At 48.2% G+C, this 25,829-nt stretch overlaps 1 protein-coding gene across 3 annotated transcripts in view; it reads left to right on the forward strand.

Moving 5' to 3' along the window:
- Positions 1-1,669: 1,669 nt before the first annotated feature.
- UXS1 (UDP-glucuronate decarboxylase 1) overlaps positions 1,670-25,829 on the forward strand; it is a 110,299-nt gene continuing 86,139 nt past the window's right edge. For all 3 annotated transcript variants that reach the window (XM_004704327.2, XM_045283908.1, XM_004704328.2), the window contains exon 1: positions 1,670-1,811. In XM_004704327.2, the coding sequence (XP_004704384.1) occupies positions 1,718-1,811 (94 nt within the window). In that variant the 5' untranslated portion in view covers positions 1,670-1,717. The remainder of the gene's footprint in view (positions 1,812-25,829) is intronic.

Genomic DNA, 25,829 nt, shown 5'->3' on the forward strand with positions numbered 1-25,829 from the left:
GTGTCCATGGCTTTGTTTCTCTAGTCTACCCAGACTAACACAATATACCACCAGGACACTTCCATCTACTAAAGTTAGAAGGGAACTGATTGTCATGTTTCAGGTTCCAAGGGTTCAGAGGAATTGCTTTAAATTTTTTTCTTTCTACTTTTGGCTGAAGATCAGGCACTTATTTTGCAGGCTCCAACGCTGCATTGCCCAATAAGCAGGTAATCACAAGCTTGTACAGGCATATCTCCTTTTAATAGGCTCCATTTTTTCTTCATGCCATCTGGTTGTCAATCTTAAAACAAAACCAAACCTCACTGCCATTGAGTCAATTCCAACTCATAGCAATCCTCTATCTCTAGGGGAGCTTTCTCAAGCCTCCTCCTCCTCCCAAGGAGCTACAGGTGGGTCTAATCGTCGCCAGCCGCATAGTTAGCAGTCCAATTTACCATGCTTCGCCATCAAGGCTCCGTTGTGCTTCACAGATGCTGCTTGTTTAGTAAAATATGTGGAAGAAGTCTCCCAACAGCGCGTGCTCACTTCATGTCTGTCATATTTTGGTAATGTTCACATTTCAAAATATTCAATGTTATTAAACAAAACTTTTATATGCGCAGGGAAACAACAGGCAAACGGTGTCTTGCTTTGTTGTATGGCCTAGAACCAATGCCTGTAGCTGGCATGGCACCTTTTATCAGCGTCCCTCCTGGAGTGACAGGGATGTCTCTCTATGCGGCAAGTGCTCCCTGTGGATTCTCTGTTGGCAATAAGCATTCAGTAAATGCTTATCAAAGAAATAGATGCTGGTCCCACAGAGGCACTTATCACACCGCCACAAATAGTCAACCCACTTTCACAGCAATGTTAATACAACAGAAAGATTTGATAAAACCAGTGTTCGGTATTCGGTATTTTTCTCTAGGCACAAAGCGTGATTTTATCTTCCCGCTTCTTTTGATTGATTTAACCTAAATACATCTGTGCAACCAGCACTACTTTTAAAATAGTACCTTTTAAAATTCTGCATTTTTAGAAAGTTGGTCAGAATTGAGGAAAAAAGTATTGGAACGAAAGAAGCCAACCAAGAAGATATGAGGACGGTCAACTTGCTTCGAGAGGCGTTTAAAACACTTTATAATGCCAATTTAATCGTGGGTTTTTTTTAAAACAAAGATCGAAATACACTGTAGATAAATAAATACAGTATACTGCTTTATACCAACACTTGAGTGCCTACTACATCCCCCTTATTAGGCCGGATGGGAAAGGACCAGAACCTTGGTCTTGTATCGGAAGCACATGGACTTCTTTTCAGGACCCATCTAGCGCAGTGCCGCGTTGGAGAGAAAATAAACCCTGACCATGCAGCCAGCTCCGAGCGGCGCATGTGCGACGCCCACGCCGACGCCCCCCCTCCCAGCTACATTCTTCGAAAACCGGAGTGCCAGCTGCAACAACTGCGCCTGCGGGGAAAGGAAGCGCTGGGGCGGGGTGGAGTGAAGGGGGAATGGCGGCGGAGGAGGCGGGGGCGGAGCCGCGCTTGCGCAGTGCTCCTGCCGGCAGGAAGCCGGACGCGCGGGGGCGGGGTCGGCGCGGGGCAGCCGGGGGGCGGGGCTTACACACGGTCGCCGCTACAGCTACCGCTGCCGCTGCCGCCGCCGCCGCGCGCTTTGTGCAGCAGGCTGGCCCGGGCGCGCGGCAGGGTCCTCGACTGGCGCTGCACCCGGGGATGGTGAGCAAGGCGCTGCTGCGCCTGGTGTCTGCCATCAACCGCAGGAGGATGAAGCTGCTGCTGGGCATCGCTCTGGTCGCCTACGTTGCCTGTGAGTGCGAGCCCGAGGGGCCGTCCGGGTAGCCCCCATTCATTCCTGGCTGCGGGGCCGGGGTCGGCGGGCGGTGGCGAGGTTGCGGGCGCCCGCGCCGCCTGCTGTGAGGGTACTCGGCGAGCCTTCCGGCTCCGGGGCTCCTCTCGGGCTCGTGGAGCCATCTCCAGCGCCCCAGGCTGTACCTGCCTGTCCTACACCCCCACCCCCGCCTTTTCCGGGAGCTTTCGCTCCCCTGGCCACCTTTTTACTTTTGCCCAGAAGACCCAATCGAGAAACTTGGGTTCCGACCCTCGATACCGTTTAGGCCCCGACGCCGAAACCGAGTGACCCGAGCTGAGTTAGCCATGAACTTGGGACACCGTGACCGCGGCTCCGAGCGGTCCGAGGCATCCGCCGTCTGCGGGCAAACCTCGTGGGCACGGTGGCTTCAGCCTGTTGCCCCGAAATTACCTCCCCGCCTCTTTCGCGTGTGACTCGGTGGCAGTTTCCACGGGTGTGCGCGGCGGCCCGGCTGTCACGGAGTGGTCCGGGGTCCGGTGTGTGTGTGCACGGGAGGCGTGGAGCCTCCGTCCGGCTCCCTGGTGCCGGCCACGTCGCCCTGGGGGACCGACCAGGGTTCCCGGCTGGCTCAGCGATTCCGGGGTTGTTCCTGGCGCCCGGGCGCAGCAGCCCTCGGGGACTCCTGCAGCCACGGCCGCCTACTTGATTAAATAAGATAAAAATACCGTTGTTGTTGGCAGACACCCCCCCCCCCACACACACACACACAGTTTGCTCCGCAGGAAAATTACTCAGCATTTAACTCTTCTGGTACGAAATGTTACCAGTACGGTGCCTCCCCCGTGGAGTGCCCCATTGGTCCCAAGCAGTGGGCAGCGGCACTTTGGGACTGAGGTTTGGGCCGCCGGGCGGGGTCGGGGAGCACCGTGGTCCCCGGTGGGGAGGTCAGGGCCGGCTCTCACGGAAGACGAGGTGCTCCTGGCGGAGCTGACCGTGGAGAGACCCGGGGGCTGCCTGATGGGCTGGTTGCCCCAGCAAGGAGGCGTACAGTAGGAGGCACCAGGGCGGAGCGTGAGCTCCTGTGGCTTTTGGTGTCCCTGCGGTGGTTTCTCCTTTCTGACATCGCTTTACAAACAGGTTGCTGCCTGGAGGCAGAGCACGACGGGGGAACTTTGAAAGCAAGTGGTTGGACCATACATCTTCCTTCTTAGAGGAGGCAGAAATCGTGTTTAGTTGTTCACGATCCGTTCGGTGGGTCTGTATTTTTAATTGCAGCTATTAATACTGTACCACGTACCAAAATTGCACTGGAAACCGCTCTTGGTGCCTGCTTGAATGCTCCGCCTCTAAACTGAAACCACCTGCTAGCTTGAGCTAGGACTTGATTATCGAAGTGAGTTTTGGCACGCGGCAGAGGCCCTGTAGGCACTTTAGGTAGATTGGAAGATTACTGGTTATTAGTAACCATTTTGCTCAGGGAACTTAATAGATTATTACTGTCATAATAATTCCTGAATTTGGTGGTGCAGTGGGGTCATGCATTGGGCATGGAGGCAGTTCTGCCCTGTCCTGTAGGGTTTCCAAGAGTCGGAATCAACTTGATGGTAGTGAGTTTGGAATCAACTTGATGATAGTGAGTTTGGAATCAACTTGGTGGTAGTGAGTTTGGTTTGGAAAGTTAACAGACTAAGACCAGTTTGTCAGGTACAGCCTGGCTGCTGCTGAAGGTGCAGGGGAAGTTCAAGGAGGACCCAGAAGGAATGTTTTTAGGTGTGACTCACAGGGCAGAGAGGAAGAACTATGTCTGAAGTGAGTATGGTCACTCTTGAGTAAAGTGGAACCACCTGGTTCAAAATGGTAACCCAAGGAAGCCAACATTCTGAGAAACAGACCCATTTATATAGTACATTCTGGAGTCAAGCAGACCTGGGTTCAAATCCTGGCTCCATCTTGGGGACCCGTTGTGAGGATGGAGTACAGGAAGTGAAGTGCCTAGAACAATACTGGGCACACAGCAAGCCTTCAATAAATGAAAGCTGTGGTCACAAATAGTTTCCCGAGTGACCCAAATGGTTTGAAAGCAGGAAGAAAGGCTTGGTGATCTTCCCCAAACCAGCCACAGCAAACCCTGTGGATCGTGATGGCCTGATCTGCAACTGATGATGGGGTGGTAGAGGACTGGGCAGCATTTTGGTCCATTGTGTGTCACCGGGTCATTGAGTCAGAGCCAACTGAACAACTGCGCTGATAATTAGTACTCTTTTTGCTCAGTGACCTTAATAGAGTATTACTGTCACACTAATTCCTGAACTTGGTGGTGCAGTGAGGTCATGCATTGGGCTGGCCGTGGAGGCAGTTCTGCCCTGTCTGTAGTGTTGCTATGAGTCGGAATCAACTTGATGGCAGAGAGTTTGGCTTGGAAACTTGTTAACAGACACCCACAGGGCACAGAAACTCACAGGATTATTTCTTTGAGTTTCTGTGCCCTGTCGGTACTCTGTCTACTTGGGTGAGTTGAAAGTGACTCACTGGGAGTGGATTTGGGGACATTTGTTAAATGCTTACCATGTGTAATTCCCATCGTCTCATTTAATTATCTGAACCCAAATCAAACTCACCGTCATCAGGTCCATTTCAGCTCCTAGGGACCTGTAGGACAGAGTTGTAGAACAAAGGCTGTACATTTTTATGGGGATAGAAGGCCTCATCTTTCACCCTCCCACAGAGTGGCTGGTGGTTGGGGAACTACCACCTTGTGCTCTTAGCAACTCGGTACAAAATTCACCACGTTACATAATTCACCATGTCACTGGGGCCCTTAATTATCTGAGTAGCCTCAGGAAATAGGTACTATGATTATGACAATTTCAGGGTTGAGGAAATTAGAGCCAAGAGAGATTATTTGTGGATGGTCACCAAACAAAGATCATACTCAATCCCATGGAGTTGATGCTGACTCATAGGGACCCAATAGGGACAGGGAGGAACGTCTCCTGTGGTGTGTCCGAGACTGCAGTTCTTTGTGGGATCACATAGATGGTAAAACTATGGAGCAAGCAGAAGATTTGAGCCAAGGAAGCTGAGGCTAGAGTCCAGATCTGTTGATAATTGGTCCTTGTAGATTATGGATGGGTTTTAAAGTTAGATGGAGGGATTTAGAATGAATAAAGCAGGTGATACAGGGAGCTGTGGAAACATTTTCACCAATACATCATGCATTCATTCATTCATTCAGTCATTCATTCATCTTACTAAGTCCATACTACTGTTGTCTGGCAGTGTGTTTAGTACTAGGGGCATCCTAGCGTGTAGAAAAAACACTAGAATCGAGCCTTCGTGGAGTTTATAAAGTTTGCACTAAACTTTAGTGTGCACTGATTGTCTGGAGGTGGTTTTCCACAACACAAATTACTGCCCTTGTCCCCTGCCAAGAGTTTCTGATTCAGTAGGTTGGGGTGCTGCCTGCGTATTTGCATTTCTAGTTAAGTTCTAGGGTGATGCTGATTCTAGGGTCCACTGGTCTAAATGTTGAAATGGCCTTGGATAGGAGAATCACCCAAGTGAGGATTTATAAACTGGCCTATACGGAAGGAATGCATCGGAGTTTATGACAGATTCTTGAGTGCAGAACAATCCGGGATATTTTGTTTTCCCGACCGAAGGTGGAGCTGAGAATTGAAGGGCATGTAGTAGTTAAACAGGAAGGGTAGGAGGCATAGCCTGTGCCCAGTTCCTGGGGCCTCTAAAAGCAGGGAGTGTTCTTGGAATGCAGAGGAGGCTCCAGTTGTTGGAATGTGAACACGATGTTGCACAGTCCCCAGGCTGCTCAGGTAGTTAGGAGTCAGGGCAGCTGGCCGGGGAGGCCTTGTTCCCGCCCCTGAAGAGGATGACGGGACTCAGATGGAGACAGGAGCAAGGGGTGCTACTTCTGATCACCTGCAGGCAATGGTCACAGGCTTCTCGTCTTCGCATTTTCTACTCCCTGTTTTTTTCTTTTCAACAAGTTTGCCCCTCCTCTCCACCCCACTTCTGTTGGTTATGAGTAAAAGCTCACTTCTTTGGGAAAAGAAAGCAACTAACGTCTGTGCTTGCAAATAGACAGGCTCGTGAGCCAGTTCGAGTTCTAGAAACGGTTTTCCTTTTCCTTTCAAGTAGTAGTAGTCTTTCTCATGTCACCTTTTGCATCCTTTACAGTTTTGTTCCAGTTTATATGATTTTCTGCTTTCTTCTAGATTGAGGTTTTTCTGTGTTTTGTTTGATTGTCCTTGTTGGGGCTTCTTTTTGTAAGGTTCCCTGTAGAAAATCCAGCATCGGTAAATCAGTAACTAGATTAATAATTTCCTAGGGTTATAGCAGGGGGAGTTGGAGTAGGATGGGGAGCGAATAACAATGAAGAGAAGGCTCTGAAATCCATTGCAGTGATAACTGCACAACTTTAAAAAATATATTTAAATCATTGGGTTGTATGCTATGCGAATTATATCTCAAAACTTTTTTTTTAGGTCCTTGCTGCTGGCTGGTGGGAGGGCTCCCTTTTTTTGTTATCACATAACTGCCTCACACCCACTGCATTACGCTGGACTTCTTTTCCTTGCATATGTTTGCTTATTGTGTCTTTGGCGTGTTTGTATCTGTAGCTCCTCTGGCATTGCTGTTAGCTCATCAGAGATACCCAGTGTCTTCTTGCTGGGTTGGATTGAAAATAGTGCCAACCTACTAGGCAGGACTTGAGTTTAAGTTACCTTTAGGGTGGTTTATTATTATTAATAATAAAGTTGCACATTGAGTTAGTCTGGGTTGACCAGAAAACAAATTCATGGACACTCGTGTGTAAGAAAGAGCTTTATATTATATAAAGAGTATTTGTATATTTAAGAACACAACCCAGTCCAGATTAAGTCCATATGTCTGATACCAGTTTGTAAATTCCTCTTCAGAGTCACACAACACTTGCAATGACACTGAGTGTAGGAAGTTCACAGGCCAGTGGGTGGAAAGTCTTGTGGATCCAGTGGCGGTGGAAGCACCTTGGTGTTGGCGTGGGTCTTCACATGGCTTCTCCGGATCCAATGCTCTGGCTGCCATCAGCATAGCTCCCTGTCACTTGTCGACAGGAATGAGTGTGTATCCGGCCTCCAGTGAGCTATTTATCTCCTTCATGCTTCCAAATGAGGTCATCAAGCTGCGACCTGATTGACAGGCTAGACTCCACCCCTCACTCTTATGATTCTCAAATTGACACCAGATTATGTAACTACCACACACATACACAGTGTCTTCGCGAAGACACCTGTATGTATCAAGTGCGGGAATGATGACATTGAGTCACAGTTCTGGCCTAGCAAGGTTGGGAAAAAGTTTTCTGGTGAAGCATGTGAATTAGTAGTGTCAAAATACACAGCTTAAAAATTAAATTGTGTGTGTTTTTTGTCATGTTGTTGCAAAATTTGCTAAGAGAAACAGCCTGCCTCCTTCCCTTGCCCTCTTACCCAGGGGCAAGTGCTTTAGGTTCCTTTCAGTGGTTCTCAACCTGTGGGTCTCGACCCCTTTGGGGGTCGAATGACCCTTTCACAGTGGCCGCCCAATTCATAACAGTTGCCAAATGACAGTAATGAAGTAGCAATGAAAATAATGTTACAGTTGTGGGGGGTCACCACAACATGAGGAACTGTATTAAAGGGTCGCAGCATGAGGAAGGTTGAGAACCGCTGCGGTAGCTGATTTTGGTGTTTCCTTTCATGCCATTCAATCCAAAATTTCTTAATTCTTCAGTTGTAGATAGCACCTGGTTCTTTCTGCTTTTGCAGGTGAATCCTCCTTTCTTCCCGCCCCACAGATGCTTGCCCCCCTGACCCAGGCAGGCCTTTTAAGGAGATCAACATCAGTGCTTCCCCTTGAGGAGGCTCGTTTAAATGCTTTACCCAGTGGGCCAGGTTGCACATTACTCGGGGCACCTTCCCGCCCACCCCCCACAGCTGACAAGCACAGCTTGGTTTTTATTAGCTTCATTTTGTTCAGCCTTGTCAGGGACTGAAGGAGCTCTGGTGGGGCCGTGCCTTCTGGTTGGGCTGCTAATCACAAGGCACGCCGCCGGAACCCATTGGCCGTGCCTGGGGGGGAAGACCAGGCTTTCTGCTTTGGTGAAGGTGTACAGCCTGAGAAACCCACAGGTCTCTTCTCTGTCCTGTAGGGTTACTGTGAGCCAGAAAGGACTCTTGAGGGACTGATTGCGCTCACAAACCACCGACAGGGCCAAAACCTTGGTGCAGACGCTTTGCCTTCAGCACTGGGAGAAAATTAATTTCTGCTTTTTAAACTAGTCACCTGTGGTAGTTCAGTGATGGCAGTACTGCACACGTTAATTTATTCCTTTTTAAAACTATATACCAAGTTCCTGAGTGGCACAAATAGCTAAACTCTCAACCACTAACCAGAAGGTTAGCAGGTTGAATTTACCCAAAAGTATCTTGGAAGAAAGACCTGGTGATTTCCTTCAAAAAGGTGCCCCAAAAAATCATGGGCTACCCTTCCTCCCTTTGTCGCCGGGTGATCGTGTGACTGCTCTGCGTAGGGATGGAGTGGAGGTCCCCTGTGGGACTTCAGGGAACTACACCCCGTAGGAGGTGAGGGCCTGGCAGTCTGCATTCTCTAGAACGCAGTGGAGGAGGGGAGAGGATGGCAAGTCTTAATAATTTAATTGTCTTAGTTGAACTTGGGGCTCTCCGGTTCTGAGACCCTCTATTTAAATCTGTCCAGAAATGAAAGCCCCAGTCTTCTGCCAGGATGGGATTGGAAGTCTTTCTTCTTAAGAAAACTTGAAAGAAAACTCTTAGCTGCCTCCTCACCCGTTTCTTGATGCACGGTTCCGTTGTTGGGCGTGTCGGTTCATGACTTTTTCCACTGCTGCCTTCAGATTCCGTTTTCTCTCACATTCCCAGTCTTCCATCCATTCTCTCTCGCTTCCAATCAAATGCCGTTTGCTGGTGTACTTTTCTTCTTGTCCCTTCCTTGTTGGTTTAAACCTTTAAACCACAAGAATAAAAAGAAATATCTTTTCGGACCTTTCAGTGGGTCTCAGAGCCAGTAGCTTTCACCTTCATCTCTTGAAAACCAGAACGGTGACATCTAGCACTTGTCTGTTTAAATTTTGATGCATCGTGGGTTTGGTTGTAATGAAAATGGATGTGCGGTACCTGTCTATTTTCTTGCCTTTCCTGGCACTGTTATTTCCTGCGAAAGCAAAGACACTAACTCAATGAAACCCCAGAACCATACGAAAACGTCTTATATTTGCTAGCTTTGCATTTAGGGTAACAGACTCCAAACTTTTCTACTTTCTGGGGCTTTCATTAGAGTGCAGCTTTGTCCTTAATATACTTAGCTCCCACTTGAATGAAAATCACCCTCATACATTCACTCAGTCAGCATTTACTGGCCTGTTGCCTGGGTGGATGCCAAGTGAGTTGGGCATCATTCTGGAGCCAGGGGATGCTAGGGACCAAGGATGATCGATGTAAGCACACTGTGGTTTCAGTGGCCTACTGACCCTTTCCAGCTTATGAGAATCAGATACAGCTTGTTATATGAAGATTTTCGGGACCCTGCCTAAGTATACTGACTTGGGAAAAGAAATCTGCCTTTGGAATTTGGAGGAAGGCTGCACAGTACGGAAGTTGTTTTGACCCCTTGAACTTTTTATCTCAAAAGTTTTCTTACCTACTCTCACTTACCTGCTGCCATTGAGTAGATTCCAACTCAGAGCCACCCGGAGGACAGGGGAGAACTTCGCCTGTGGGTTTCCCAGACGGTAAATCTTGACAGGAGTGGAAAGCCTGGTCTTACTTCCATAAAATGGCTGGTGATTTCAAACTGCTGACCCTGGGTTTAGCAGCCCCATGCATAACTCACTACACCACTCAGATTCCTCAGACCTGTAGAAAGATTGCAAGATGAATTCAACAAACACCCTCCCTTTTAAACATGTTCCACATTTGCTTCAGTGTTCTCTTTTTATGTGTACTATTTTGGTTGTAAAAGTTACAGATAAAATATTTCATCTTTCAATACTTTGATATATTTCTCCAAAGAATAAAGATAGTCTTTGATCTAGTGAGGGGACTCTAGTGGTATTAATAGTTAACCTACTTGGCTGCTAACTGAAAGGCTGGAAATTTGAGTCTACCCAGAGGTACCTCAGAAGAAAGGCCTGGTGGTCTACTTCTGGAAAATGGGCTATCAAAAGTCACGTGCTACTCAGATACACATGGGGTCACTGTATCGTAGAGAGTTCCCCTGTGTAATCTCATTATCAATGCATAGCTCAAAATTCACAAGGAATACCACCTCATAGGTAGTCTATATTTTAATACCTTCATATATTATAGGGAGAAAGATAAGCCCTTCTACTCCCGTTAAGAATTACAGTCTCAGAAAGCCACAGGGGCAGTTCTCCCCTGCCATATAGGGTCACTCACAATTCTGTCATATTACATATTACATTTAACTTTGAGATCCTTGGTGGTAAAGCAGTTAGGCACTGGGCAGCCAACTGCAAGGGCAGCCACTCTGCAGGAGAAAGGCAAGGCGTTCTACCCCTGTAAAGAGCTAGAGTCTCAGAAACCCACAGGGCAGTTCTACCCTGCCCCATAGGGTCTCTGAGCTGTGATGAACTCGATGGCAGTGAGTTTGTGTTTGGGGGTAAGTCTCTGAAAGGATCCCTGGTGGCGCTGCTGGGTAAATGTGGGGCTGCTGGCTGCAGAAAGATTAATTGTTTGTTCCTGTGAAGATTCACAGCCTCACAAACTCTATATGGGATTGCTCTACGTTAGAATCAGTTCCATGGTAGTGGGTGGATAGGTGCTTTAAGTTATAATTGTCATCTGATCTTGTTTTCTCATGATGTTTATTATTATATAAAACAAAAACAAAAAAATCTGTCCAGCCAGTTGGCCTGTAAAATGTCCCACATTCGGGCTGTATCTGATTGCTTCCATGGGATCTAATTCAGGTTGCACGGTTTGGACAGCAATGCATCGTGTCCCGTTCCCCCCCCCCCTTTTGAAGATCATTTTATTGGGGGCTCTTACAGCTTTTATAACAATCCATACGTCAATTGTATCAAGCATATTTGTACGTATGTTGTCATCATTCTTTTCTAGACCTTTACTTTCTATTGAGCCCTGGGTATCAGCTTCTCTTTTTTACACCCCCCTCTCGTGACCCCTTGATGAATTCTAAATTGTTATTATTTTCATATCTTAATGTGGACTGCTGTCTCCATCCCCCGTGGTTCTGTTGTTTGTACTCGAGGGGTGCTGTTGTTATATTGTTACGTGTTATGTGTTGACCATTGGTTCCCCTTTCCTCCCCACCTCTCCCTTACCCCTACTCTCCTGGTATCGATACTCCCATTTCTGTTCCTGAGGGGTTTATTGACCTGTATTTCATGTGTTGCGGGCTTTTATCTCTACCAGTGTACAGGCTCCAGTCTAGCCCAACGTGGAAGGCATGTGGCCATATCACCCCATGATAGTGGGGGGTGAGGAAACCTCAATGAACCAGAGGAATATTGTGTGTTTCAAGGGTGCTCTATTGCACCTTCCTGGTTGACTCATCCTTTTCTTGGGACCCTTCTGTGAGGGGATTGTCCCATTGCCTACAGATGAGTTTTGGGTCTCGGTTAAAAAAAAAAAACCCACAAAAAACACTATGGGTTTTTGTTTGTTTTGGGTCTTCTGAAGCCTGTTTCGTGATCTCTGTCAACACCTCATGATCGCACAGGCTGATGTGCTTCTTCCTTGTGGGCTTGTTGCTTCTCTACTTGATGGCCGCTTGTTTAACTTCTAGCCTTTAAGACTCCAGACACTATATCTTTTGATAGCCGGGCACCATCAGCTTTCTTCACCACATTTGCTTGTGCACGCATTTTGTTTTCAGCGATGGTGTCGGGAGGGTGAGCATCACAGAATGCCAGGTTGTTAGAACAAAGTGTTCTTGTGTTGTGGGACCAGGGGGAAGGTAAAAGGAAACAGGAAAGACCTAGGAAGCAAAGCTACGGATAGAAGTATAAACATAGGTGTGTACATATTTAAATATATTCATAAAAATAGAGGCATTGGCTTATGTACATATGTTTATATGGCAATACATTGTGGACAATGATGCATTTTGATTCATCAGGAGCTGCCTCACGCCAGGGTTGCCCCACCTTCAGTGATGCAAAGTCTGAGCCCCAGGGAGAGCTGGCCACTACTGCTCTTTGTTTTAAAGCGACCCTTACCTGGGACACAATCTTGGAGCTGATGCCTGGAGGCTCTATGAACCTCCTGCTCTCCAGCTGGTTCTTTCTGTGCATTTCCATGGAAGATTCTCCCTTAAGTCAGTGTTTACATCGGCTCCCACAAAATAGTGATTTCCTTATTCTCGGAATCCTTCTACGTTTACAAACTGGTCTTCTTCTGAAGGGAAAAGGAGGGCGCGTTTCCCTCTTTCTCCTCTCGCTCATTATTAATTTCCTGAGTTCACTGTAACAAGCCGGGTACCTTAAAACAGCAGGTGCTTACTCTCCCATCGTTCCAGAGCCCGAAATCCAAAATAGAGATGCCCACAGGGCCATGCATCCTTCGAAGGCTCTTCTGGGCTTGAGACAGCACCACTAACCTCTGTTCATGGTCACACTGCCTTCTCCACTTCTGTCAGACCTCTCTGCTGTGGGCACTTCATCCAGGTAAGTCAGGACACACTCCGTCTCCAGGTCTGCCGTTACATCTACAAAGACCGGTTTTCCACGCACAGTCACAGGCACAGGTTCTGGGGACATTCCCTGTCGGGGACTACCCCCCACTCAGCTCCCTGTGCTCTGCCTTGATTTCCAGGTAGGCTAGGCTTTCTAGGCCACCTTGCCCTCTCCCTGCCCCAAGCCCAGAACCAGCCATTTCTCCAAGGATCCCTGAGTTCCTTCTTAGGGAGAATGTTGTTTAGCACCCAAGATCTGAGCACTAGTTGTGCCCATTGCTACTGGGGTGCCATTGTTTTTGAAATTAGGAGTTTGTATTGATACCCACAGGTTTTCTGTGTAACACATTCTCTACGCAGCTCCCTTTTCCTACCAGGAGAACTTTGTCCCAGTGCTCCTTTGTTTACTCGTTTGCTCTGTACGACCATGCAGACACAGTACTTTTGTACGGATCACCACTGCCAACATCACACTTCACAGGGCGTATCTCACTAAGGACGTGTGGCTACTGTGTCACTGTTACTTGAAATACTATTTGTGCTTGATAATGAGGTTCATCTGTAGCCTTTCCTCCTCCTGGTGTTCAATTCTAAGTCTTTCTGATTATTTAAAATAGGTAAACATTTAGCTGTAAGTTCTAGTTTGACATTTTGCTGTGATCCCTAGCTCCTCCATGCAAGTCCATAATGCACCCCTATGGAGTTGATCCCAACTCCCAGGGACCCTGTAGGACAGAGGAGAAGGCATATCTTGTTGGGAACAGACTGCCGTACCTTTCTTCACGGAGCAGGTGATGGGCTCAAACTGCTGATCTTTTGGTTGGCAAGCCAGCATTTAACTCGTAATGACGCCTGGCCTATTTCACAAGTTCTGGGACTTAGGGTGTAGATCTTTGGGGGGACTGCCATCCAACCACTCCCATCCAAGCTCCAAACTCACTGTCATTGAGTCGATCCCAAGGCATAGGGACCCTATAGATGGGGTAGAACTTCCCTTGTGGGTTTCTGAGACTGTAACTGTGAGAATAGAAAGCCTCATCTTTCTCATGAGGAGCAGCTGGTGGTTTCGAACTGGTGACCTTAGAGTTAACAACCCACCGCGTTACCCTCGTAGCTAGCCATTTTTATACATGCATAAATATTTATTACACAGATTGTATATATATTCTAATTTACAATTTGTTTTTACCTCAAAGATAGCATATCATATAGACTCTTTCATCCTTTCCCCCCCTCCCTTTCGGTAGTTCCTGGCAAGAGGGGGCTTCAAAAAGTTGGTGGAAAATGGAATTACCGTAACCAATAGTGGAACTTGTCCGTGAACTTTTTGCTGCCCCTTGTTCTACCTGTTTATAGAGATTGCCTTTGCTCTTCTTCACGCTGTGCACAGTGAGCACAGGAGGAGCCCAGAGGCAGCAGTGGTGGTGAGGACGCCACTGCACGATGTGGTGTGTTTTCTTCGGCTGTGCAGCAGGGCCCTGTCGCCGCGGACTTGATGCCCGAACCACAACCGTGCGTCTTGCAAGTGCACGGCCAGTCTTACAAGCAAGGGCATTGAAGTGATGTCTAGTATCTTGCCATTACATATTTGGATGCGGCGAATAAACAAATGTTTTACATAGGTCCCCACCAGCCGCTTATGAGAGTGGCTTTTCCCTCATAGCCTTGCCCAAAGAGGATGTTGACAAACATTTGAGTTGTCCCCAATCTAACTGCAGGAAAAGTGGTCTCGCCTTACAGTTTTATCTTGTATTTCTCGTGGAAGGGAGTCGACTTGGTGACAAGAGGTTGTGAGCGAAGCTAGGTATCTCTTCACATGTGTCAGGGTCATGAAGTGCAGGCAGTTTGCACCCAACCTGGTGTGGGGGATGGTAACATGTTGGGCTGCTAACCTCAAGGTGTGCAGTTTGAAACCGGCAGTGGCTTAGAGGGAGAAAGACCAGGCTTCCTACTCCTGTAAAGAGTTATAGTCTCGGTTACCCACAGGAACAGTTCTACCCTGTACTAGAGGGTCATTATGAGTTAGAATCAATTCAGTGGCAGGGAGTTTGACTTTGAGCCCAAACTAAAAGTATGTGACTCCATTAGGTGCTGCTGAATCGTCCTCCCTATGTAGTGACTCTGTGTCCCTATGCACAACACAGCCGCCCTACGCCAGCCTCACAGTCCTTGCCCCGGTGGAAGAGCCCCTTGCTGCAGCCCCTGTGTCCGGCCATCGTGTTGAAGTTCTGCCTCTTGTTTTCAGATCCTCTCCTTGACCAAGCATGACCCACAAAGATAACACCAAGAGTCCTCTGTGGAAGAGTTCTATTTTTAACATAAGGAGCACACATTTCAGAACTGACTCGAAGGCAGTAGGTTCGGGTTGTTTGGGGATTGCTGTTTTTAAGTGCGGTTGCAGGGGCTCCGACTCATCGCGATCCCGGGTACAGCAGAACAACACACTGCCAGGCCTGGGCTACCCTCACAACTGTCACTGACTGAGCCCATTGTCGCAGGCACTGTCAGTCCATCTTGTTGAGCGACACCCCCCACCCCGCCCACTGACCTTCTACTTTTTGTGTGAGCTGTTCATATTTCCATCCGTTTTTCTATTGATCCTTTGTTTCCCTTTCTTTCTTAAGAGCTCTCTCTGTTTCACATGTTAGCTGCCCTTTACGAAGCCCTGGTGTCGCAGCAATGAAAGGTCAGTGGTTTGAACCCACCCAGAGGCTCTGCTAGAGGAAGTGGGTGATCGTTCATAAATATTTGCAGTTGCTCTATGGAGTGGTTGGGAGCCAGAACGGACCCTGTGCCGTCCTGTGGGAGCACTGGGTCAAAAGTCAACGTGATAGCAGCAGTAACAGCCACGCTGCCCCTTACTGTGCAAATCGCAAGTGTTGTCTGAGGTCTGGGGAGCTTTCTTTCCCCATCTGCACTCCAAGTTTTCAAGCACCTCCGGTTTTGGTAACATGCTTAAGGACTACAAGAGAAAGGGTCCGTGGAATGGGAAAGAAGAAGGGTACCATCCAGGAGTGGGGCCGAGTGGGCACTTGGAGGATGGATTCAGGATTCACCCAGTTAGAAAGAATTCCAAGGACGACCCCTCCCTGTTCCTTAATGTTCTGTGAATTTGCTCTCACTGAACCGATTATCCACAGTCACCTTAACTTGGTGCAGGGAGAGCTTTCAAATCTGAAAAGGCAGCTGCAAAAGACTTTCCCTACCCAAATGCAAACCCAAACTCGCAGTCATCATGTGACCGACTCACAGGGGCCTTATAGGACAGGGTAGAACTGCCCCGTGTGTTTCTGAGACTTTACAGGAGTAGAAAACAGTCTCATCTTTCTCTTGTGGAGCGGCTGGTGATTTCAAACTGCTGACCTTGCGGTTAGCAGTGCAGCTTGTGGTAACCCACCAGGGCTCCTGAGCCAAGCTAAATAAATAACAGTATGCACCTGTTCCAACTTTACACTTTTTTTTTAAGTTCAGTTTCTCCAAAATATATACTTAATACGTTGTTTCTAAAACACACGTCACACTGCACAGGTTTTATTGTCACATCTTTCCCTTACTGTTTTTCATCTCTTTAAACAAAAGAGCGTTTTGTCTCAGTAGAAGCTGGAACCCTGGGTTGCCCTGTTAGGAGCCTCTGACTGACTCTTTAAGTTCTTGTCAATATCCATGGCCCCCAGCTGGCTTGTAAACGAAAGGCCGTTGTTGATCTCTTCTGTTACTTGATAGGTGAGATCGCATCAGTACCTGGGACTGCTCAACCTAGTGTGATGCCGGTTTACTACAAATTCTTCTCTCATTCGGACCCTGGGAACTGCCTGCCCGTGGCAGGATATGGCTCCTGTTGTTCATAGGAGTCAGTTCCCACCCATAGCGACTGATGCACAACAGAAGGCAACCCTGACCGGCCCTGTGCCGTCCTCACAATGGTTCCCATGCTTGGGCTCACAGCGCTGCAGCCACAGCGTCAGCCCGCGTCTCTCCTTCTTCACGGCCCCTCTGCTTTACTTCGATGTGCCCTTCTCCAGGGACTGCTCTCTCCTGACATGTCCGAGGTACGTACGATGAACTCTCCCCATCCTTGCCTCCAAGGCTGTACTTCTTCCAAGACAGATTTGTTTGTCCTTTGAGCAGTCTGTACTGCTTCCCATATTCTTCTAAAAGGATGTGGATAGTCTAGCTGAAGACCAAGGTGAAGGTTTTCTTCTGACCGCAGGAGCAGGAGGTTCTCCTGTGATGTGAGGGAGGGGATGATCCCAGGCAAGAAAGTCATTAACAAAAGACAAGCAGGCCTTTCTCAGAGGATGGCCAAGCTTTCTTTATGTCGCTGTGGGCTAGGCATTGGCCTGCTAACCCTAAGGTCAGCGGTTCAAACCCATCAGCTGCTCTTTAAGAGAACGATGTGGCTGGGTGCTCCCATAAAGGTTATTGTTTTTGAAACCCTATAGAGCATTGCTAAGACCGCAGAATTGAGTGGATGGCAGTGGGGCTCCCCCTCCCCCATTTTGAAGGGCAAGGGGTGAATTTTGAGTGAATCTGTTTCTAAGAGTTTCAAATTCAGCGTTGTATTTGTCCTGACCACATAGATGAGATAATCAAACAGAAAACACTTGAAACAACCCTTTTTTCAGTTATTTTTTTAAATCATTTTATTGGGGGCTCATACAGCTCTTAACACCATCCATCCATCCATCCATCCATCCATCCATCCATCCATCCATCCATCATGTCAAGCACATTTGTACATTTGTTACCGTCATTCTCAAAACATTTTCTTTCTACTTGAGCCCTTGGTATCAGCTCCTCATGTTTTCCCTCTCCTTCCCCTATGTTCCTTCCCTCACAAACCCTTGATAATTTATAAATTATTAGTATTTTGTCATGTCTTACACTGACCAATGTCTCCCTTCACCCACTCTTCTGTTGTCCGTCCCCCAGGGAGGGGGCTATATGTAGATCATTGTGATGGGTTCCCCCTTGCAGAAAGGGTTTTAATGTCCTCAGAAAGGAAAGCATTGTTATTGAGGGTTGTGAGAGCTTGCCGTTAGATGGTTGCTGCGTGGGAATGCTTTCGTAGTACAGTGCTACCTCAGGTCCGAGCTCGAACTTTCCACTACTCAACAGTGAAGCTCAACAAAGAGCTGCTCGGTGTTCGTACCTGTGCTAGATGGTCCACTGAAACTCCGACCTGCACAAATCGCATCTCCTGAGGACTCCAAGGAGGGACGCTTCCGTCTGAGCACCGCTCTCGCTCAGATAACGTATAATACCTGTGCTAGTGCGTTAAAACGTCCACCCTTGTGCTTTATTCTGTAAAACATAATTTTATTTCATGTGTTGGGTTTAGATGTCTTAGGGGAGTATTTCCACAACCTAGGGCTGTTCACTTTAGGTGTTGAAGTCCTAGAAAAGTGAGATTATAAATGTAACTGGGGGGGCTTCAATTATTTGGTTTCCCATTATCTTCTATGGAAAAAGCGTTCAAACTTGTTCGAACACGACGTTGGAACGAATTGAGTTCCACAACCAAGATCTCACTGTAATTTTGGAAATGGTAAAAAAATGCATGCTGGTAGCAAGTCTGGGTTTATAAATTCTGGGAAAATGCTCAGTTTTTTGTGTATGGCCTGGTGTTTATCTGCCTTGGTATTTTTTTTTTTTTAAGATGTGACCAGATAGCCGTGTTACATCAGCTGCGGAAAACCAAAGGTGTAAGACAGTTACCTTGTTACCAAGAGGACCAGTGAAAGGGAGGGTGGAAATGGTCATTAATTGTAAGTGACACAGGGTCCTTGCTCGATGGTGGCTCTCAGGACATCTCTTACTGGGGGTTTTCGTCCTTTTCCTCACTTTCTTTTGATGTTCTGGCCGCCACACACCCGTGCATCTTAGTTATTTAAAAGAGGGTTCTTAATAAGAGAGGAAGGTTCCCACCCCCTTGAGTCACTGGCAGCTCCCGTCACCTGTGTTTCTCCCCACACCTGGCGACGGGGAGGCAGTCTGTCCACTTCATGGGCCAGAAAACAAGCACAGACAGAGAAGTTAAGTCAGCGGCCCCAGCTCTGTGACCACAGGGGTTCCTTGGAGGCATCCAGGGACCTGGAAGACCCCCATGGCTACTGCTCTTCTGCTCTCTCGGGGGCAGGCTGTAATGACCATACGTTGGAAGAATCCGTGCCCTGGGACAAGGCAGCACTTTGGTGCCTGCAAAGGTGGACGAAGGCAGGAGGCTTTTTAGCAGTATCCCCCATTTGTCTTGTTGGTGAGCTTCCAGGTGCTTCTGACCTCTGCAGTCGGGCTCCTCCCCTTCCTGTCCATCTGTGATTGGACCCAGGTGGCTCCTGGCAGCCCTCAAAGCCCCAGTTTCCCCGTTGAAGTCTTTAGAAAGCTTGTTCCTTTGGGTCATGTAGGGTCCCTGGAGATGTTTCAGGAGTGAAGGCTTTGAGACTCCCTGCTTCTGCTGTTCCCACCCCACCCCACGACTTCCCAGACCCCCCAGCAGGCCTCCCTCCCCGCTCCTGTGTCCCACCTTTACAGTGCCACTGAGTCATAGCTCTCCCTTCCCTTTAGAACAGCAGTTCTCAACCTGTAGGTCGAAACCCCCTTTGGGGTCAAATGACCCTTTCACAGGGGTCGCCCATTTCATAACAGCAAAATTACAGCTATGAAGTAGTAACAAAAATCATTTTATGGTTGGGGGGGTCACCACACCATGAGGAACTGTATGAAAGGGTCGCGGCATTAGGAAGGTTGAGAACCACTGCTGTAGAAATTGTGGTTGGTGAGACTCTGCCTGGGACGTTTTTCCTCTTCCTAATTAGTGTGCTGTTTTCTTAACTGCCCCTTGCTGACTTTTTGCCATAGGCCTTCCAAAATCAGATTCATCAACGACTTTTTATTACTAAGCTTAATAACTGGTGTTCATTTAAAGGACATTGAAAAGAAAGTTTGACAGCAGCGCTGTTGTATTTCATCAGTTTTCAGGTAAAGGGCTATGGACTTAATCCTGTGCTCCTGTGCCCCCCCACCCCCACCCCATCCCAAGTGTACACTGCGCACCCTAACCACTACACCTGCTGAAAGGAGTGCTGGGGTGCTGGGGGTTAGGCATTGGCCAGCTAACTGCAAAGTCAGAAGCTGGGACCCACCGCTCGCTCCTCAGGAGACAGCTCAGGCTGCCTGCACCTAGAGTTTCAAAAAACCTCCTCTGCCCTTCAAAGTCACCAGCACCTGAATGGAGTTACGGCACTGGGGCGGGGCCAGGGCTACACCGGTGGATGTCATGCTATTTGGGAATAGGGTTTTTGTTACGTTTATGTTAATAAGCTGTATCAGTGCGGTGCATTTTAAGGCTTTTGAGACAGGACATGAGCAGACTAGTCACAGAAGCAACCCCCACCCCCCAAACACATACCCCCCCCCAAATTCACACACACACACCCCAAATTCACACCCACCCACCTCAAATTCACTGCCATCAAGTCAGCTTGCACTCAGGGGCCCTATAGGCCAGGGTAGAACTGCACCTGTGTGTTTCTGGGGCTGTACATCTTCACAGGAGTAGAAAGCCTCATCTTTCTCTCTCGGGGCAGCTGGTGGTTTTGAACATTTAGGGAAAAACAGATGCCACAGGGAAGCCAAGAAGAGCCCCAGAGAACCCCAGAGAAAGTGGCCAGTCTTCCCCCGGAGCTGTTGCACTGATTCAGATTGCTTGCTAGCCTGAACTATGAAAAAATTAATTTCTGACCGTTAAAGCCATATTTCTGCGGAGCCGCAACTTATTGACCGAGGCAGCCGGCATCTTCTTGGCAACAAATGTTTGCCGAGCGCGGCCTGCTGGTGCTCAGGGCGCTGCCTTTTCGTTCCTTGTATTTCCACAGATAAGTGATTAGATTCGTCCAAGGGGACGGGCGCGGGGTTAATTTCAGACTGCTCTAGCAAACAGGAGGTCTGTAATGTGATTTGGTACCTTACTGGGAGCTCACCCTTGCCCTGAGTCTCCTCGTCTGCTGCTGTGATGGGTTAGGGAGGTTTATCGTTCGTCTTTGTTGTTCTACTTTCCTTAATGAACCTGCCCTTTCTTTTCATCAGAAAACTAAGGGGATGCATTTGCCAGTAACTCCAGGGGAAACATACGTCATTTTCCCTAATACGAGAGAAAATAATGCCATCTTTCCTTGGGTTGAGACGTCATAGGTTTAGGTGGGGAAAGCTCGAAGGACCACAATGGCAGCATCCCCCCCTCTTGGTGCGTGTGAAGTCAGGCCGGCACAGAGAGGCCTCGCTCGTGTCCCTTGTTTGCGTTCATTTGAAGAATAAGAGCTCATTTTGTTTTCTAGGTGCCAGTTGTGGTCTGGCACTTTTCCTTCTCTTCTTGTCATGTGTTCCCAAGTGTGATGGGATCATCTAGCATTTCAGATGAGGAGGTCGCCGAAGTGTCTACAGGATCACCATGAGTCAGAGCTGGCTCATTAAATAATAATTATGAATGGCATGTGTGTATCAAATTTCTTGGTGTCTTACTGTAACTTGACAGAAATAACGATTTTCTCGGATGAAGATTGCAGACAGAACATATCTTCATGGCAGCTCTAAGAATTAGTCACATAACTCTTTATTAGTGACCTTTAGGTACAGATAACTTTTTCAGCCACGTAGCTCTGCCATAACACAGACACTACAACCCACTTCCATCGAGTCAGTTCTAACTCACAGACCCTAGAGGGGAGGATAGAAGAGCTTCTTGGGGGTTCCGTAAATCTCTACAGGATCTGACAGCCTCATCTCTCTCCCTTGGAGCAGCTGGGTGGGTCCAACTGCTGAGCTTGTGGTTTGCAGCCCAGTGCTTAACCCACTGCATCAGCAGCACTCTTATTGGTTAGAAATTGGTTTTCAGGGGGAAGTGTCCAAATCAGGGTCTGGGCCATGTGGGTTCCTTTCTGGTCTGCAGCTTGGGATTCCTGCTGCAGCATCCTGTGGAGGCTCCTCCGGTGGCATCTCTCTTACCCGGAGGAATGTACTTATCTGTTTAATTTGCTCTTCCTTTGCCCCAGAAGTGAGTAGGTCTGAGACCCAACCCACATCGCATCACCTACATCTGAAGGTAGAGGAGGGGTTAAGACTCTTAACCACTGGTTCCCAACCTTCCTAATGTCGCAACCCTTTAATACAGTTCCTCATGTTGCGGTGACCCGCCCAACCATACAATTATTTTCATTGCATCTTCATCACTGTCATTTTGCTACTGTTAGGAATTGCACACAACCCCTGTGAAAGGGTCGTTAGACCCCTAAAGGGTCGTGACCCACAGGTTGAGAACTGCTGCTGCTCTGAACACATAGTGGGTGGATACCCTGCAACCTGGAGGACTCACCTATCTTATATATTTAGGGGTTACTTGGTTTTAATTAAGGGGCCTTAGTGGCTCAGTGGTTAAGCACTCAGCTGTGAAGTTTGAACCCGCAGGGCCTTTGAGGGAGAAAGATGTGGCAGTCAACTTCTATAGAGATGACATCGGCCTTAGCAACCCCCCGGGCCAGTTCTGCTCTACTCTGCAGGGTTGCTGTGGGTCAGAGTTACCTAGACAGCCGTGAGTTTGATTTTCTTATTTTTGTGTGGGGTGGGGGGTGGAGGGAAGGGAGCTCTCTTAGTTTTAATTTACAATTAAAATAATTTTTAATCGTTTTATTAGGGGCTCATACAACTCTTATCTCAATCCATCCATACATCAATTGTGTAAAGCACATTTGCACATTCATTGCCCTCATCATTCTCAAAACATTTACTCTCCACTTAAGCCCCCGGCATCAGGTCCTCATTTTTTCCCCTCCCTCCCCGCTCCCCCCTCCCTCATGAGCCCTTGATAATTTTTAAATTATTGTTTTCCAACTGTTTCATCCCTGGAGGTTACAAGCTGATAGTTTAGTACCGTGTGTGGGAGCGTTTCCTTTGTAAAGTTGTAAAATACATGTAGTGCTTTCAAAATGGAAATGCTTGTAGGTCATAAATAAGAGGTCTTCCACTCAGGTAGGTAGATGGGTGCCATGCCCCGCGTATCCCCTTTCAGTAGAAAGTGGGATTTTACAAAGCTGGGCCTTCTGAGGGGAGAGTGCTTTCCCTCAAACTGCTTTTCCTAAAGCTTTCTGGCTAAGAGCGGAGCCTCTAAAGAACATAGCTGATATTTATAATGTTAAAGCTTTACTGTAAACACTAAGGGTCACTGGGGAAACTGTTAACTACTCGGCTGCTAATCAAGATGCTGGCTGTTCGAATCCACCCCGTGACTTGGTGGCAGAAAAACCTAGCTGGCAATCTGCTCCTGTAAATTCTGCTTAGAGCCTAGTTCACCCAATATTGAAGGCCTCGCCTGCATGCCGTCTTGCTCTGAGCCGGACACTGACACCGTTACACCCACCCACCACCAACAACTTAGAGTTCTCCAGATCCGTGTGCAATGTTGTGAAGAAAGGCATTCATACTGTAATCGTCTTCCTTGTACCCGTTCACCTGGCAGAGAGTCGAATACAAGGCGGAGGGAGATATGGTGCCTGTTCTCTGCGTGATGGGCTGATGCCTACACGAAGGGTGACAGACAGGGTGTCAGGTGCTGGAGTGGTTCTAAGGAGACGTTGGAGCAGATGTCTGAGGGGGTGATGAGACTCACACGGGCTGGAAAGAGGAACCGGCTGCAGACAGGCAGAGAGCTGAGCACGGGCAGGGCGGGCACTGGTGGGAGGTAGAGAAATGGGCTGGGCTTGAGTGTCAGGGCAGGTGCCCTCAGCTGCAGAGGCTCCAGGTTGACACGGGTGGGAGGGTTGAAGGGGTCTACCAGTGTCATGCCAAGGAGTATGGGGAGGGGGAGCCCTGGAATTGGTCTGGGTTGTAGAGGGGGAGGGGGCTCTGCTATGTTCTCTGTTTATTGGAGTAGCCAAGGGAGGAGAGCCTGGGTGCGGAGACCGTTGGACCTACCCATGATTATTCTGGGGTGTTAAGGTGCAGAGGCAAGGTAACAGAGTCCTTGCCCCCGAGGCCATTTAGTCCGGCTGGGGAAGAAAAAGCTGTCACGGGGAGCACGTTTTATCAGCTCAGGGCCCTTGTGCTGTCCGTTCACAATGGGACCTGTTTGTAATCACGTGCTGATTGTCTCAGAACGGGCAAGTGCCAATAGGAAGTAAGAAGCCAGCAGGCCTTCTCTTAAGTGGGCGAAGGGGAACCAACTGGTGAGAGATCTGTGTGCTGGGTACTCAGACTACCCTGATCACCGCAGACCGGGTTGGAGGAGTGACAGCCAGGGCTGGGATGAGGGCCAGTGGATATGTGACTAGCCCAGAAAACCAGCATCCTGTGGGTGGACTTTACTGTGTGTGTCTGGCTGGCTGTCCCAGGGGCGGGTAGCACAGAGTGAGGGAGGGAGGATATAGAAACAGCCAGGGCATTGGAGTACTGTGGGAAGAAACGTTGAAATGGCTCCTTATATAAAAATGTCACCCATTTTGTTACTTTTTTAGATGTGTTATGAACATACAAGGGGGCTTTAGAAAGTTTGTGGGGAAATTAAAGTTTGTGGGGAAATTCCATTATCTTTTCATTCCATTTGTGTGTGTGTGTGTGTGTGTGTGTGTGTGTGTGTGTGTGAACTTTCCAAAGCTTCCTTGTATGTAGTAATGGTGGTACATAATACATTGTATAAATAAGCGTGTATAGGGGACCATGTTCAAGTTTTTTTGATAATAAGAACGAGCAGTCAGAATGGTTTGGAGAACTTGGAAATTCAGAGCTGTTCTGGATTCTTGAGCTGGAAGATGACGACAAAACCCAAATACCAAGTTTTAGAATGTGGGTTATGTGTTCGGCAGCTAACTACAAGGTCTCTGCAGTTTAAACCCACCCGCCGCTCCTCTGGAGAAAGATGAGGCCGTTGGCATCTGTTAAGATTTCCAGTCTCAAAACCCTATGTAGGCCCCTGTGGGTTGGAATGACTGGATGGCAGCCGTCTGGCTTTTTGATGTGGTCTAATCTGGTCAGGTAGTGAAGTGGAGTTCTAGGGGTGCGGGGGTCAGGTGCTGGCACAGAGATGGAGATGGGAGAAACACGTCAGGAGGAGGTGGAGAAAGGAGCAATCATCGGGTTGGAGAAGGAAAGGCAGGGAAGCAGCAGCGTAGTGGGCCTCCAGTTAGTGTGAGCTGTTGCTGTGCCAGTCCTGTCTCAGAGTGACGCCACGTGACTGGGAACTGTCCTACAGCGTTTTCCTGGTTGTAATCTCTCTATAGCGCATTGGCCCACAACCAGTCAAGCGATCAAACATTGCAATTTATTACGTGAAACTCCAGCACAAGACCTCTTCAAAGTGTTGAAGAGCAAGGCTGTCTCCTTGAGGACTACAGTGCTCCCGCGCCAGCCACGCTCTTGTCATTTGCCTCACAGGCATGTGAAAGATGGATGTTTTAGAAGGAAGCTCTAAGGCGCTTGAACATGGTGCTGGTGAAGAAGATGAAAGTACCATGGACTGCCAGACAAACAAATCTGTCTTGGAAGAAGTGCAGGCAGCATGCTATTTAGAGGCGCTGTCGTCAGGAGACACCTGTCCCTGAGTTGGCCATCATGCTTGGTAAAGGGGAGGAGCAGCCCTCCAGGCGATGGATTGACCCAGGGCCTGCAACTCTGGGCTCAAGCATAAGAACACTGGTGAGGATGGTGCCGGACAGGCGGTGTCCGTCCAGCTGTACACGCGGCGCTATGACTCGGAACCGACTCCACAGGACCTAACAACAAGCAGCAGCATCAGTCATCATGGAAGCAGGTCGGATCCTAATCACCAGCCTCTCAGATAGCAGTTGCTTAACCACCGAACCACCAGGGCTCCTGTCCCTACAGTCCCACTGCCATTGAGCCCCTCCCAATGAATCACAGCCCAGCAGAGGGTTTTCAAGGCAAGACAAGCTGCTTGCTCTTCTGTGGAGTGGCTGGAGGGTTTGGGTCATCAAGCTTGTGGCTAGCCTTGTAGAAGGGGCAATATGGGAGAGGGCTTTTTTTAAAAATTGTTTTATTAGGGGCTCATACAACTATCATCACAGTCCATACATCAATTGTGTAAAGCACATTTGTACATTCATTGACCTCATCATTCTTGAAAGTTGCTCTCCACTTAATTCCGTGGCATCAGGTCCTCATTTTTCCCCTCCCTACCCGCTCCCCCCTTCCTCATGAACCCTTGATAATTTATAAATTATTATTATTTTGTCATTCTTACACTGTCCGACATCTCCCTTCACCCACTTTTCTGTTGTC

This window comes from Echinops telfairi, unplaced genomic scaffold, assembly GCF_000313985.2.
Source record: "Echinops telfairi isolate 266 unplaced genomic scaffold, ASM31398v2 ScPeMD7_7467;HRSCAF=8505_1, whole genome shotgun sequence".
NCBI lineage: Eukaryota > Metazoa > Chordata > Mammalia > Afrosoricida > Tenrecidae > Echinops > Echinops telfairi.